Source organism: Schistocerca americana, chromosome X, assembly GCF_021461395.2.
Source record: "Schistocerca americana isolate TAMUIC-IGC-003095 chromosome X, iqSchAmer2.1, whole genome shotgun sequence".
NCBI lineage: Eukaryota > Metazoa > Arthropoda > Insecta > Orthoptera > Acrididae > Schistocerca > Schistocerca americana.
This window is the reverse complement of record NC_060130.1, coordinates 173,629,192-173,643,952: the sequence shown is the minus strand read 5'-3', so window position 1 is coordinate 173,643,952 and position 14,761 is coordinate 173,629,192. Positions and strand designations below refer to the sequence as shown.

The 14,761-nt window shown below is 41.6% G+C and overlaps 1 protein-coding gene across 2 annotated transcripts in view; it reads right to left on the bottom strand.

Annotated features, from left to right (window-relative positions):
• LOC124555271 (AP-3 complex subunit delta-1) overlaps window positions 1-14,761 on the bottom strand; it is a 269,894-nt gene that overhangs the window by 72,034 nt on the left and 183,099 nt on the right. For both annotated transcript variants that reach the window (XM_047129141.1, XM_047129140.1), the window contains exons 16-17: window positions 13,719-13,936; window positions 3,367-3,547 (exon numbers count right to left, since the gene is read on the bottom strand). In XM_047129141.1, the coding sequence (XP_046985097.1) occupies window positions 3,367-3,547; window positions 13,719-13,936 (399 nt within the window). The remainder of the gene's footprint in view (window positions 1-3,366; window positions 3,548-13,718; window positions 13,937-14,761) is intronic.

Here is a 14,761-nt window from a genome sequence, read left to right as displayed (position 1 = left end):
TAATTATAGCTCACTATTAGCAGTAAATTGTCACCACCACCACCACCACCACCACCACCACCACCACCACCTTTTCAGCCAGTTTTGATGTAAGTGCAGCTACCACGGACATACTTGTACAGGTAACAGCTACAATGCAGCCTGAACTCTTACACTTCACGTGAAACACATCAGTTAAGAGTTCAATTTGTCTGTATTCAACTGCCACGACTGCCCCACCAGGCAGATTCACAAGTAATTTTGCCCACTCCACTCTTAATATGACTGACTCATCTTGGAAACAACAAGGGATTTATATCTTGCCAGACAATATTACCCAAGTATGGGAGCACTGGGTAATACCTCAGGCAGAGCTAAGATTTTTCTAAGGTTATTCCCAAAAATGAGGGCCATATTACCCACGATTCTAACCAAATCATACAGAGTAACTTATCGTCAAACTAACCTCTGTAACCTCTTTGTACGTAATATGTCTCTCCTGAACTCTTTTCTGAGACATATTATACATATACCAACAACATTTCTACAACAAAATGTGTGCTAAGTACTTTCTTACCTAATCAAACCCCATCACTGGGCAGGAAGATTTCATTAAAAGTGCACTAATTTGTGAGCTGGGCCATTTTATATACTAATTACTACACTACCACTTTATCAACCCCAGCTGTCAGTCTCACGGAGAACGACTAAAAATTAATAACTTTTTACATCGTTGTTTATGTTCTTGTTACAATTTTACTTTCTGTATCCAGTTGTTCTATCCTGCTACATAAACTGACGAGCCAAAATATTTTGAGCACCGCCTCACCAGTATGCTGGTCCATCTTTGGAACACTGTGCAGCAGCAATACTGCATTCCATGGATTCGACAAATCCTTAGTAGGTTTTAGGAGGTATGTGGCATCAGATATCACTGCACAGGTCACACAATTCCTGTACATTTTGGACAAGTGGTTTGTGAGCACAGAGCTGGTGTCTAATAGTGTACCATATATGTTCTATTGTGTTCAGATCAGGCAAATTTGATGGTCAAGGCATCAATGTGACATCACTGTCATACTTCTCTAACCACTGCAACACAATTCAGGCCTTTTGGCATGGGCGTAACATGCTGGAAGATGCCTTGACCATTGGGGGGACATCAAGCATGAACAGATTAGGCAGTACACAATAATTTTCCCATATTCCACAGCTGTCGTGGTGCCTGCTGTAACTATCACATGTTCCACGGAAGCTCAGCTGAATGTCATTAATAGCTCACTACTGCCCCTACCAGACTGCATCTGTGGTGCAGTCCATGTTTCAGGCATGTGTTTGCGTGGCTAATGACATATCCAGACACAAATGTCAGCCTGGTGTAACAGGAAATGTGACTCATTCGACCCAGGTACACAGTGCAATCGCAGTGCTCTCATACCCACTGAAACTGTAATTGATGTCATTGGGTAAACATGGGAATAAGTAGAAGTCATCTGCTGTGCAGCTCTGTCTTCAACAATGTACGCTGAATGGTATCCTCCAAAACGCTTGAGCCTACACCAGCATCGTAATCTGTCACCTCATCTGCAACAGGTTGCCACCTATCCTGCTTTACAAAGAGGGCAAGCCTCCAACCTCTGCAGTCCATGATGAAGCATGGACACCCAACTCCTTGTTGCCTACTCACGGTTTCACCATCCTTCAACCACTTTCCACAGATGCCTTTATCAGTAGCACGCTAACAGTTAACCAGCTTTGCATTTTCAGAGATGCTCGTTACTAGGCAGCAGGCCATAAGAACATGCCCTTTGTCAAAGTCAGTTATGTCACTTAAGTTCCCCAATTCTTCACCTTTATCATCAGTACAGTGATACCCCATTCATCTCTGCTCTACTTACATACTTTCCTTAATGATTCATGTGTCCACACCACCACCAGGCGGCATACAGTATCACGCAGCGGGGAGGGGTGTGGGGTGGGGAGTGGTCAGCAGTCTTAAGGTTTATACCAGCTCAGTATTCTATGGCCAACGGATCAGGAGGTGCAAGAGAAAGGTCATGTGTTCACCTCTCACGTCAGTCTGGGCAAAGATGATTGTGACTGTCATTCTCTTGCTCAAGAGCAGATGGCTTATTCCGGTTGCCTCTGTTCTCTACTATTTCATCTTCACATAAAACCTCTGTTACCCATGAGATGGGCATTTTACATAATTATGCCTTTCTTGGAGGGTCCCAATGTAGCCCATACTCTTCAGTAAAGACAGACTTCTTTTGACTGTATTTATGTATCTCAATCACTTCTGACACAATCATCTATTCCATCCTACTCACATTCCACTCAGTGTCCACTACACACTGATCAACTTTTCTAATTGGTAAAGTGAAAAGTGACTTGTAAACATGGATGTATGGACCCAGTTTTTACAGACACCAAAAAATATTCAGTCAAAAACATCTCTGCAACTATGTATTTCGTGCACACACTGCCAGTAAACAAGTAGAATTTCCTCTACAGTAAGTGCTTGGGTTACATCATTCACCTATGCTCAAGCTATGCTATCATTGTTTTTATTTATCTTCCTACCACCTCTCTTCATTGTTGCTACACACTGCCCATTTTTCACTTCTTCCCTCTTCTAAATTCTGCAGCTAATAATTTTTTACATCCGTTTTCTTCTGCTCGTGCTAGTATTTCCACTCGTTGCTGCTTCCATTACTGTTCACTTTAGTATAACCTACCTCATACCCCCAGTCTTTCATTTTTGATCTCATACTTACTGTAGTTCTCTCTGCCATTCACCAGTTTTTGAAACCTTTCTCTCATGGTGGCACATCACAGTCATTTGCCTCTTCTCCTGTTCCTCTGTACACTCCTTATTCTTGCCTAATCCTCGAATTATACAGTTTCCTCCAACATTTCCTCTCTTTCAGTATACAAAGAATCCTTGTTCTGAAATCTGGTGTTCCGAAAATTTTTACATTGCCATCAGTCTGCTGACATTTGGTATGTACTGTTTTGCCTTTTTATTTGATTTAAAAATATTTGTATAGTATACCACTGTTCACCATTTTCTAATTATCTTGGACAGAAATACTACATTTTGTAGCTGTGTCAATTTGCCAGTTTTACTTTACTGTTTGAGCTGCTAATTTCAGGAATAATATGTATGCAGGAATGATGATTACATGTATCAACTGTTTATTACTGGTAAACAAAATTGTAAAGATGGTTTTCAATCAAATTATCAATAACTTTTCCTCTGCAGAATTAAATGAGAGCAATGTGAAATACTTTAAATTTTGCACAGAGTTGTAATGTTAAAGGACCAATTTACAAAGATATTTTAAATATGTTAAATTCATAGAAACTGAACAGAAATATAAATACCTTTTGCAGTTCTTCTTCTGTCGGTTCTTTCTGAGGGCGAATGACTTTTGTATAACTTTCTGATAAATTATCAGATTTAACAAAGATATCAGTAACTTTTACAAAACCTTCATCATTTTCATCGTCACCACTTCCCGATGATTCTGATGGTGGATCATTGATCCAAGCATCTAGGTCAAGTCTGTAATGAGAAGCAATGAACTGTGCAAAAATTGCAATTTGAATAGCTGGATGTGATACAAGATTTCAACAGTGTGCAACAGAAGGCAGACACAATACATTTAGAAATGAAATTAATCTTATGCAGCAATTACTGTGTTCCCTCAACGGCAACAACAGAATTCATTACAGCACCTTCTATAAATTTCTACTTAAAATGCATAGTGGAAGATGAAAAATGAAAATCTCTGCGAACAAGGCAGGAAAACAAAATTTTCCTGACATGTCGAGGAAAAGCAGTAATGGCAGTGATGTAAAGTGTCATTCTGATGACATAGTACAAACCATATATTCAATATCACACTGGTATTTGACATAGTGAAAGTATTGTATGGTGTTTTGAGCATTTAACTGGGCTTGTTAACATTGTAGGCACGCCAGGGTGACACTGGCGATATAATGTGTGCAGTTGAGTAAGCTGTGAGCCTGCTGGAGGATAGACTGTTCTTCCACCCTACCTTGGTAGCAGTGACATTCATAAACAATTGCTGTGTTGACCAGTAGAAGGCTACTATTAAAATACACTGCCCAGTAACATAAATATAACTGCCTGTCAAACGCTCGAGCCTCTTGCAGTGTGGACCACTGTGAGACTTGCAAAAAAAAGAGAGAAGGTACAGACAGGGATGTGGAGCCATGCAGGCTATAGTGCTGTGGGCAGCTGTGTTAGGTTTCTTGGTTGAAGATTCCCACAGATTCTTGATTGAGTTGAAATCCAGGGAGTCTGGTAGCCAGGGGAGTAAAGTGAACTAATCCTGGTGTTCTTTGAACCACGCACATACATACCAAGCTGGTTGATACATTGCATTGACATGCCAGGAGATGGTATCATGCTGAGAAAAAACAAACTACATATAGGCCAGACACAGTTCCCAAGCATAAATGCATACTTGTGTTGATCTTTTGTGCCTTCCAGAATGACGAGATCACCCAGGGAATGCCATGAAAACATTTCCCAGCCCATACCGCCATGTCCGGCCTTGACCATCAAAGGCCATCTGTCCGATGGAGCATAAAACATGATTCATCTGGAAAGGCCACATGTTGCTATTAAGTGGATCACCAGTTGCAGTACTGGGGTGCAAATGCCAGCCTTTGTTGCTGATGAACAGCAGTCAGCATGGGTGCACGAACTAGGCACCTGCTATGGAGGCCCATACACAGCAACATTTGCTAAACAGTTGATGAGCTCAGATGAATAGAGCGTATGCCATCTAAGCAGGAGATCCCGGGTTCGAGTCCCAGTCGGGGCACACATTTTCAACATGTCCCCTATGAAGTATATCAACCCCTCTTTGCAGCTAGGGTGTCCATTTAATCATAATTTCAGTCAGTCTTGTTGTTATACAGTTCTGCATAAAGGAAAATAGACAGGGACTTCTTGTGTGTGTGTGTGTGTGTGTGTGTGTGTGTGTGTGTGTGTGTGTGTGTGTGTGTGTGTGTGTGGACAAAAGAGAAACTGATCACTGTCCAAAAACAGCTAGTGGTTTCATTTGCAATAGTTGACCACTGGGGCTGCAGTGATGTTGGGCCAACTCTGGCAATAGCTGTGATACTTCTGGAATCCCATGGAAATCCTAATATTCCTGTGCTTTCCAAAGAACATTATCTGGGTAATTTGTCCTTGGCTGACGAATGTCAGACAATAAAGGGTTTGAATATAACTAAGCAGAAGACAGATAAGTCTACTTGCAGCGTGCTTGTCGCCTTATGCCTTAGCAACAGATATTAGGCATCGCTTGCCTGAGCTACCATAAAGCTTGGTCTGTTGAGACTGGGGTCAATTTTCCACAAAGAAAGCATAAGCAAAGAAGATCTTCTTCCACATCTGTATACACACTTAGCAAGCCACTGTATGGTGCGTGGTGGACAGTACCTTGTGCCACTACTAGCCATTTTCTTTCCTGCTCCACTTTCAAATAGAGCGAGAGTAAAACGACCATTTATTTGCCTCTATACAAGCCCTACTTTCTCTTATCTTTGTTGTCCTTACACAAAATGTACATTGGCAGCAGCAGCATTATTCTGCAGTCAGCTGCAAATGCTGGTTCTCTAAATTTTCTCAATGGTGTTCCACAAAAAGAAGAGTGACTTTCCTCCAGGAATTCCCATATGAGTTCACCAAGCATGTCCGTAATACTTTTGTATTGATTGAATCTACTGGTAACAAATCTAGCAACCTGCCTCTGAACTGCTTCAGTTTCTTTCCTTAATCCGAACTGGTGGGGATCCCAAATACTAAAGCAATATTGAAGTCCGGGTTGCACTAGTGTTCTACATGCAGTCTTGTTTTCAGATGACCCAAACTTTTCTAAAATTCTCCCAATAAACCAAATTCAACCATTTGCCTTCTCTACTACAAACGTTACATGCTTTTTCCATTTCATATCATTCTGCAAATTATATATTTAATCGACGTGACTATGTCAAGTAGTACATTACTAATTGTGAATTCAAACATTACTGGATTGTTTTCCCTACTCATCTGCACTTACTTACATTTTCATTTAGAGCTAGCTGCTATTCAGCACACATGTGCTCATTCCATCTCCTATCACTTTGCAACATTATGCCTAGATATTTAATCACATGACTGTGTGTGACAAGCAGCAAACAACCAATACTGAATTTGAACATTACAGAATTGTTTTTCCTGCTAATCTACATACATGTACCTTCTTCCTCATTTAGAGCAAGCTGCCATTCATCACACCAAATAGAAATACTATCCAAGGCACCTTATATTCCCTTACAGTCACTCAATGATGCCAGTTTCCTGTAAACTACATTGCCATCAACAAACAGCTGCAGATTGCCGTTTATCCTATCCATCAGACTGTTTACGTATACAGAGATCAAGAGCAGTCCTATCACAGTTCTCTGGGGCATTTCTCGATATAACCATGTCTCTGGCAAACACCCTCTAGGGCCTACTAAAGAAGTCTTCAAGTCACTTACATATATGGCAACCTATTCCAAATGCTCAAGCACGGTTCACAGGATATTGCACATGGAAAGGAGAAGCAGAATTCTGCATGAGTGATGCTTTCTAAATCCATGCCCATTTATGTCTCAAGGACATTTATTATTTTTTAACTTGGAACATGCTCAATAAGACTGCAGCCAACCAATATTAAGCACACTGGTCTCTAATTTTGCAGGTCTGTTCATTTACCCTTCTTATATACAAAAGTCACCTGCACTTTATTCCAATCACTTGAGACTTCGTATTGGGCGAGAAATTTGTGATAAATGCAGGCTAAGTAAGGGGCCAATGCTGAAGAGTACTCTGCAAAATTGAAATGGGATTCCATTCGGACTTGGCAAACTATTTGTTTTAAGTAAGTCTGCAGGCTTTCGTGGCCGTTGTCACTGAGGTTAAAATCTTCTGGGTTATTAGGCTGTCATGTTTCTTCTAAAATGTTCGACGTTTCGACCCCTCTGCTGGGATCTTTTGGTGTCCACTACTGCTAGAACTCTTTCACTTGCTTCTCAGCTCGAGAGGTGCTTATTACTACATCATCCATACTGAAGTTTATGTGATGGTCAGACAATGGTATGTCTGTACAATTCTGCTGGATGCACGAATTTTTAAACATGAAATTTAAAACTTCAGTATTTCTCGACTGTATAGAAGCCTTCCACCGATTTACTGATTTTGCACAGGACCAGAATTTTCTCAGGTTCCAGACAAGCTCTTTTGCTAAGCTATGATGGTGGTTGCATTGTATGCTTTGGTATTTATCTTTTTATAGATGCACGTATTTATGATCTGTTGGCATTTCCGCGTCTTTTCTGAATTGAGAGTGCAACAATCTCTGCTTCCTCACTATTTTTTTAATTTTCTTATTAAATTATAGTGGCTCTTTTTCATCATTAACCCACTTATTCAGTACCTACTTCTCTAGAATTTAATTTACAAGCAATTTAAACATTGTACAGAATTCCTTTATGATCATCATATTGGAACTAAATTGCGTCTGTTCATTGTCTAAGTAGGGTGCTAACAACTGCTTATCGGCTCGTTTCAATATAAAAACTCCTCTTGCCATATTGATAGCTTTATTAACTTCAGAAACCATCATCACTATGATGACACCATGAACACTAATCCCACTCTCTACACTATCTTCACTTCCTCCAGTCACAGGTATGAATTTAGGATGGCATCGGAACACAAGCAAAAGCCATCACTGGTGCCATCATAAGCAACAACTTAGAGATGACTGCACCCTGTGCCCTCAATAGCCACAAGCAGGATCTCCTTCACATCTCTGAGGGGGCTATATAACACACCTAACATTGGAGCTCCTAGTTATTAGCAAATCCCTCCCCACATGTGCTAGCTTGGTCTCTGGTGAAGGATCAGCCACTTGTGGACTCAAAGGGTGTACATGCAAGACCTAACAGGTGGCCCCCACCCTTATTCTTTGCCTCGAGTGACAGGAATGCGGCATAGCCAGTGCCCACACAGCGTATCATTCACCATCATTATCGTCAAAGTCACTTGAAAATACTGCCACCTCACACTTCTTTACAGGTCCAATGATGTCACTGGCATTGGAATCATCATCAAAACTATAAAAACATTCATTCACACAATCATCCAGATATTCATTCTCACTAGGAACATCTGAATAATCATTGTCATAAACCCTGGAAGTATTTCAGATTCATTCATTTGCTTCTATTTTCTGAATAGGGACATCTCTAAAAGCAAACAGTAACTATTTGGAATAACAAAATACAATCAAGATGCTAAATAAGCGAAAAGGACACGAATGCAAATAACTTTGATACATCGACTACTGGTGTGAACACGTAAATAGACAAAGTAGTTAACATATATAGCAACAGATGACATCTTAGACAGTGTTTAGAAAACAAGAGTTATCTCGCGATTCATACATAACAGATGGTGTGTGAAATATAAGTAAACTCGGGTTCCATTTGAAATGTTTTAATGTAACTTCAACAGTACTCTAGGGGTGTGTTATAAGGCATTACCATTCATGATGTACAGGATGTTTATAATGAAAGTCCATATGTGCGCGCATCTGATAAATCCTTTCTTAAGGAGTTACATGGGCTTATCACTGATGTTCCATCTGCTATATTTAACAACATACATTTTCAAAAATTTCTTGAAATGACGTCATCCTGCTTTGATGTGTACTCTGAGCCTGTGTCCAACGCTTTGATCTACTTTGCTGAAAATTCCTGGAGTGTGTTGTATTTGGTCAAATCCATTATGGATATTCTCCCTCACAACATCAATATTAACTGCAGGAGTTGAATACATCGAGGATATTAAATGACCCAACAAGTAAAAATCCACTGGATTCAAATCTAGTGATTGGGCAGTCCATGAAATGAATTACCTTGATCAATGCATTGATTCAGAAATTGGTTAACTGAGATACAGACATGTTCGAGAGTAAAGTGCAGGGGCTCATAATTGTGGATAGACCACATCTTTTGGCTGATGCCTAAAATTACACTATCAAATAAAGGCAGCATCTCATTTCTGAGAAACCAGAAGAAAGTTTGCCCTGTAATATGTTGTGAGAAGAAATAGGTACCATTGAAATGACTACACACATTGGTGCTGAACAAAAGACAATCACATAAACGAAATACAAATGCCAAGAACAGCTACAAAGAAGAATGTGTAAAATGCAAGTCTGGCGTGTGTGGCACAATTAGAGGTCACTATATGGAATTCATTTTGAAAATCACTAATGAAGTATTTTCTTCGGACGCCTGTTCATCAGGACTTTTCCAAAAGTTCTGATGTCAGGAACACATCCCTACACTTATGGACACCAATTTATAAACAATTTATATATACAAGGTGATTATAATTAAAGTTAAACTTCCAAAACACTGCAGAAATAACACCACTGGTCAGAATGACGTCAAATTGCAACGAAATATTATCAGAGAAGGGGGAAAACGTATGGCAGAAGGAAAAAAAAAAAAAAAAAAACAGTGTGAAAATTGATCTATAAACGGTGCTGTATGTGTCAGAAAATGTAAATGGAAACACCGATCATGCGCACAACCCATTTAAGCTGGTATAAACATGCCGGGTACACTGCTTTTCCTCCTTTTGCGTCTGCAAAGTTCGCCATGACTGCCTCAATACAGGATCGTGCTCTGCTTGTAAAGCTGTATTACAAGAATGAAGACTGTGCACACGTCGCCCTGCAGAAGTTCCGGACACTGAAGGGTTGAAAAAAGGCATTGGTCAGACGACTGTTGTGCGTTTGGAGAAAATGATTCAGAAGTTCGGAAAGATGGGTTCTTTTGGTGTGTAACCTGGTAGAGGAAGGAAATGAACTGAATTGACGTCAGTGGAAGCAGTGGCCACAGCAATGCAGGAGGAAATGAGTGGTGGTGTGCAAACGTGTAGTGCATGGAGAATTGTCCGAACACTGGACATACCCATGAGCATAGTGCATAAAATCCTACAAAACATCCTTATTTGCTATCCATTCTAAATTACCCATGTGCACGAGTAGCTTCTTGTTGACCTGCCAGCAAGAGAGGCCTTTGCTTTAGAATTTCTTGCTTGCATGGAAGTGGACAATGATTGGTCGTGGAAGATTTTGTGGACAGACGAAGCCCACTTGCATCTGACAGGATATGTGAACACACAGAATTGTCAAATATGGTAACAGAAAATCCACAAGCAAATCAACCAGTAGCACTTCATCCTGAAAAGGTCACAGTGTGGTGCAGGTTTACGGCATCATTTATCATAGGGCCACATTTTTTCGAAGAGACAGGTACTTCCAGTCCTCTTACCTGTACTGTCATTGGTAAGCGCTATGAGTGTCTTTTGCGCAACCACGTCATTCCAGCTGTCCAACAGTGTGTATGTGAGGGTGGGATCATTTTCAAGCAAGGTGGCGCACCTCTGTACATTGCAAATCCAGTTAAGCAGCTGCTGAAGCCAGAAAATTATAAGCTGCCATTTCCCTACAGCCTGGCCGTCCCAATCACCTTATTTTAATCCGTATGACTTCTGGCTGTGAGACTATCTGAAAGATGTGTTCCAATTGAAAACTTAGCTGCATTGGCGGAATGCATTGTGCAACACAGTCTGAACATAACCCCGGAAACATTTCGATCAGTTGTGGAAAATGCTGTTTCTTGATTTCAACTTGTTGCATAAAATGGCGGACAGCATACTGAAGTTGTTTTCTGCCAGTCACATGGAAATTGATAATCCAATTTGATTTTGATTGATGACGCTTTTTATGCAGTTTTTGGCCTCAGGACAATTAAAAACTGATTTTTCTCATCTGATGTGATATGACCTTGCCGTGGTGGATGGGCATAGATAACTCACAACATCACATCTGTACACCCACGCACACTGATTAGTGCAGTTTGTTTAACGTCAAACATACACTTTAGGCATTGCTGTATGATTCATTTGTCATCAAATTATGATGCTTACAATGCCAGCTATTGCTACATTTTGTAACTGTTTATTTTTCTTCTGCCATATGTTTTCCCCCTTCTCCGATAATATTCCGTTGCAATTTGACATCATTATGACCAGTGGTGTTATTTCTACAGCAGTTTGAAAGTTTAACTGTAATTACAATCACCCTGTATAATCAACTGGAGAATGTCAGTAGCTCTGTGAGGATGATACTTTTGTACAAATGAAAGATGCAAAGCCAGAACACTGTAGCAAAAGACAAGAAGCCTGCAGGGAATCAATGCTTGGTGCTGGGACTAGCAGTTGATTCTAAATCTAAAAAAAGGTAATGTATTGCACAGAAATAGGCCAAATGATCCATCACTGTATGATTATACTAGTGGAGCTAAATCACTAGAAATGTTAACAGCTATAAAGTATCTACAAGTACGCATTATGCATCTCAAGTGACCTGAAGGGCAAATGCAACATAAAACCAATTTTAGCAAAAGTGGATCCCAGACTGGAATTAACTGCAAGAAGCCTAAGGAAACACAATTCGTACACGAAAAGAACTGGCTTGCAAAACACTCATTAAACAGATTCTTTAGTGTTGTTCATCAGTCTTATTTGGACAGAGTTAATCAAAAGTCAGGAATGACTTGACAGAAATCCACTGTGGCTGGGCCAACTGGCCTGGGCTCACCAACAGAGGATTGATGAGTACCAACAATGAGAAATGGACAAGTGGACATGTCACTACAGATTAAGTCCAAAGGGAGAGAGAGAAAATCTGAGATATACTGTGTCGCTGTGTGGTGGAACTTAAAGGGTGGCCATGACCTCTAATTTGCTGATGGAATGGCGTGGGGCACTGCAGTTCGCTACACAATTGCTTGCAGATGTACCAGCTCCACCTAGTGGCCAAGATACAGCTCCATACTCTGCAGCAGGTTTTCAAAGTTTTTACAGTACAGAATAGTAAGGGGTTAAAAAGTTAGAAAATTTTATTAAAACTCATTCACCTTGTTACAAGCAAAGTGCAGTCACACCAGAGGCAGAGACAGAACTAGGGAATAAGCAGTATGTCACAAGTTGGTCAGGCCTCAGCGAGTTGTAACACCGTGCCAACACACACACACACACACACACACACACACACACACACACACACACACACACAGAGAGAGAGAGAGAGAGAGAGAGAGAGAGAGAGAGAGAGAGAGAGAGAGAGAGAGAGAGAAAATAGCACGGGTCAGAAAACCAATGCAAATGCACCATGCATATTCATTAGCTCGTAAGGGTTATCGAAAGAAACTGTACCTATTTCATAAGAACCAGTATCAGAGAATCTACACAGCAGTTAAGAGCCTGTTCTGCAGATGTAGCAGAATAAGGAGAACACATGTGGTGATTATGAACCGAGCATCGTGTCATAGCCTCGCGTTAGCTTGCTTTAAATACTTGAGCTCTCCAACTCTCAAGACTTGATCATAGGGACTGATGGCATTCACAGTAATAGCACTCGATTCCACAATTACGATACTGTGGTGAATCTATGCCCTTGATACTCCAGAACAGTCTACAAACCAGCCAAAGATGTACCTGAGATGAAGGTCTTCGCCTGATGAACTTTATACTGTTTGCTGCCTCCCATTGCTGATGGAGAAGCTGACTGCCTTATGACAACAAAACATCATGGAGTGCTGACAGCACTGAACTTGGTAGCAGGGGCTTGTGGGGTCCACATTTCTGTTCAACATCTAGGCACCTCCGAATGGTGAAATCTACCTGGCTGGTAGATCGACTGACCACACGACTTCCACCAATACCACATTGCAGATGAGTCATCGAGGACCAACACAGAATTGGTTGGTTGGTTTTGGGGGAGGAGACCAGACAGCGAGGTCATCGGTCTCATCGGATTAGGGAAGGAAGGGGCAGGAAGTCGCCCGTGCCCTTTCAAAGGAACCATCCCGGAATTTGCCTGGAGCGATTTAGGGAAATCACGGAAAACCAAAATCAGGATGGCCGGATGCGGGATTGAACCGTCGTTCTCCCGAATGCGAGTCCAGTGTGCTAGCCACTGCGCCACCTCGCTCGGTGCCAACACAGAAATCAGAGTGGGATTGACCACGCTCCAGCAGCTAGTACGAGACCCTTCGTGCTGGACCATAGACACGGCAGCAGCGCACCGTGGTGCGAGATCATTCACTCTTAGCTTGGGTCTACAGACAATGAGCTGACTTGGCATCTGTCAGTGGGAATTCAACACGCAACTGAATGAGGCATTGGCTACAAGGTCGGTGTGGAACAAGATGACTGTAAACAAGGTTAATAAATAAATGAACTTTGACAATGTTTTACTAGTGTCAGACACACTTCACAGATAACCAACTACTATCCCGACTTCGTGCAGAGGAGTCTCCGCTCGGCCCTCTGTATATTTGCCAGACCTCAATACCAGAAGGCTGGAACCATTGTCTGATAAGGTTAATGGTAGAGATGAAGAAGACCCAAAGAAGAACAGTACATTTTGTCACATGTTACTTTACTGAGTGCAAGAACATTATGGAGATGAGCATGAAGTTCCAGTGACAGATCCTACAACAAAGGCATATTGTGTGTGTGTGTGTGTGTGTGTGTGTGTGTGTGTGTGTGTGTGTGTGTGTGAGTGAGAGAGAATAAATTTTCATACCCGTCTGGTACTTGAACTTTTCTCTGAGCCTTTGGTGCAACAGGGTTTAGTTCTCCAATAAATAAAGCTGCTACTTCACCAGCTATGTCTAAATCTCCTTTGTTCACAAGCTTCTCTATGTAAAGCACCAACTGTAGAGCTGAGCTGGAGCGTTCTTGAACTTCCAAATCTGCACTGGAAACAAACTGGGGGAGATTACTGGCAATCATTTTGCAAACCTGTAAACAGAAGAAAATAATCATTTAACATGCACAGAAGAAACTAAGTCTCTGACAAGTTATTTACAGCAGAAAGGAACTTCAGTGCATGAATAGTCGCAACATTTTAGAATGAGCAACACATTTACAAGAGGAATATAAATAAAATTACCAGTCCCAGAACCACATTTTTTTGCTTCCTGAAACAAAACATCTACTGCAACGACATGAGCCTAGGCAGATAGAATTGATGCTGTAAAGTGGATCACTTACAGCAATATGCTTACCCGCCATTGCACTATGGCACTCACTGGGTGTTGTGATCCACCTGCTGATCAGACCTGAATGGTTACCATAACCACGGAAAGTTTGGCACGCACCATATGTGACTTCTACAACCACAACAGTGCAAGAAACCTGTCTGGCCAGGCTGGGCAACTGTCGAGGTGGCGAGTCATCAAGTCCTCAATAGTCACAGTAACAACCTCTGCCACAAAGTTGCTGCCGTACTGCTGACATCCTGACAGAATCTGCTGCCAAGGGGGCCCAGTCGCCTCCTGATGGGCTGAGGGTGAAATTGAGAACCCTCCTAGCCAACTGGGGCACACACCAGTTTCAGTCATTGCCAGCCAGCCAACTGGTCTGAGGTTTGCTCCCTGGATGTCTGAGACAGTCAATTGGAATGACTGGACAGGACTCTAGGACTCAGTGTCCCGCACGCAGTGGGTCATATCAGCTACCACGTACAGTAAGTGCCGATGTTGCTCGGCCACGGCTGGAACCAATGGCTATGCAATGCTTCACTGACAGGGTCCGTGCATCGTGGCCTGCCTTCCATCACCAACT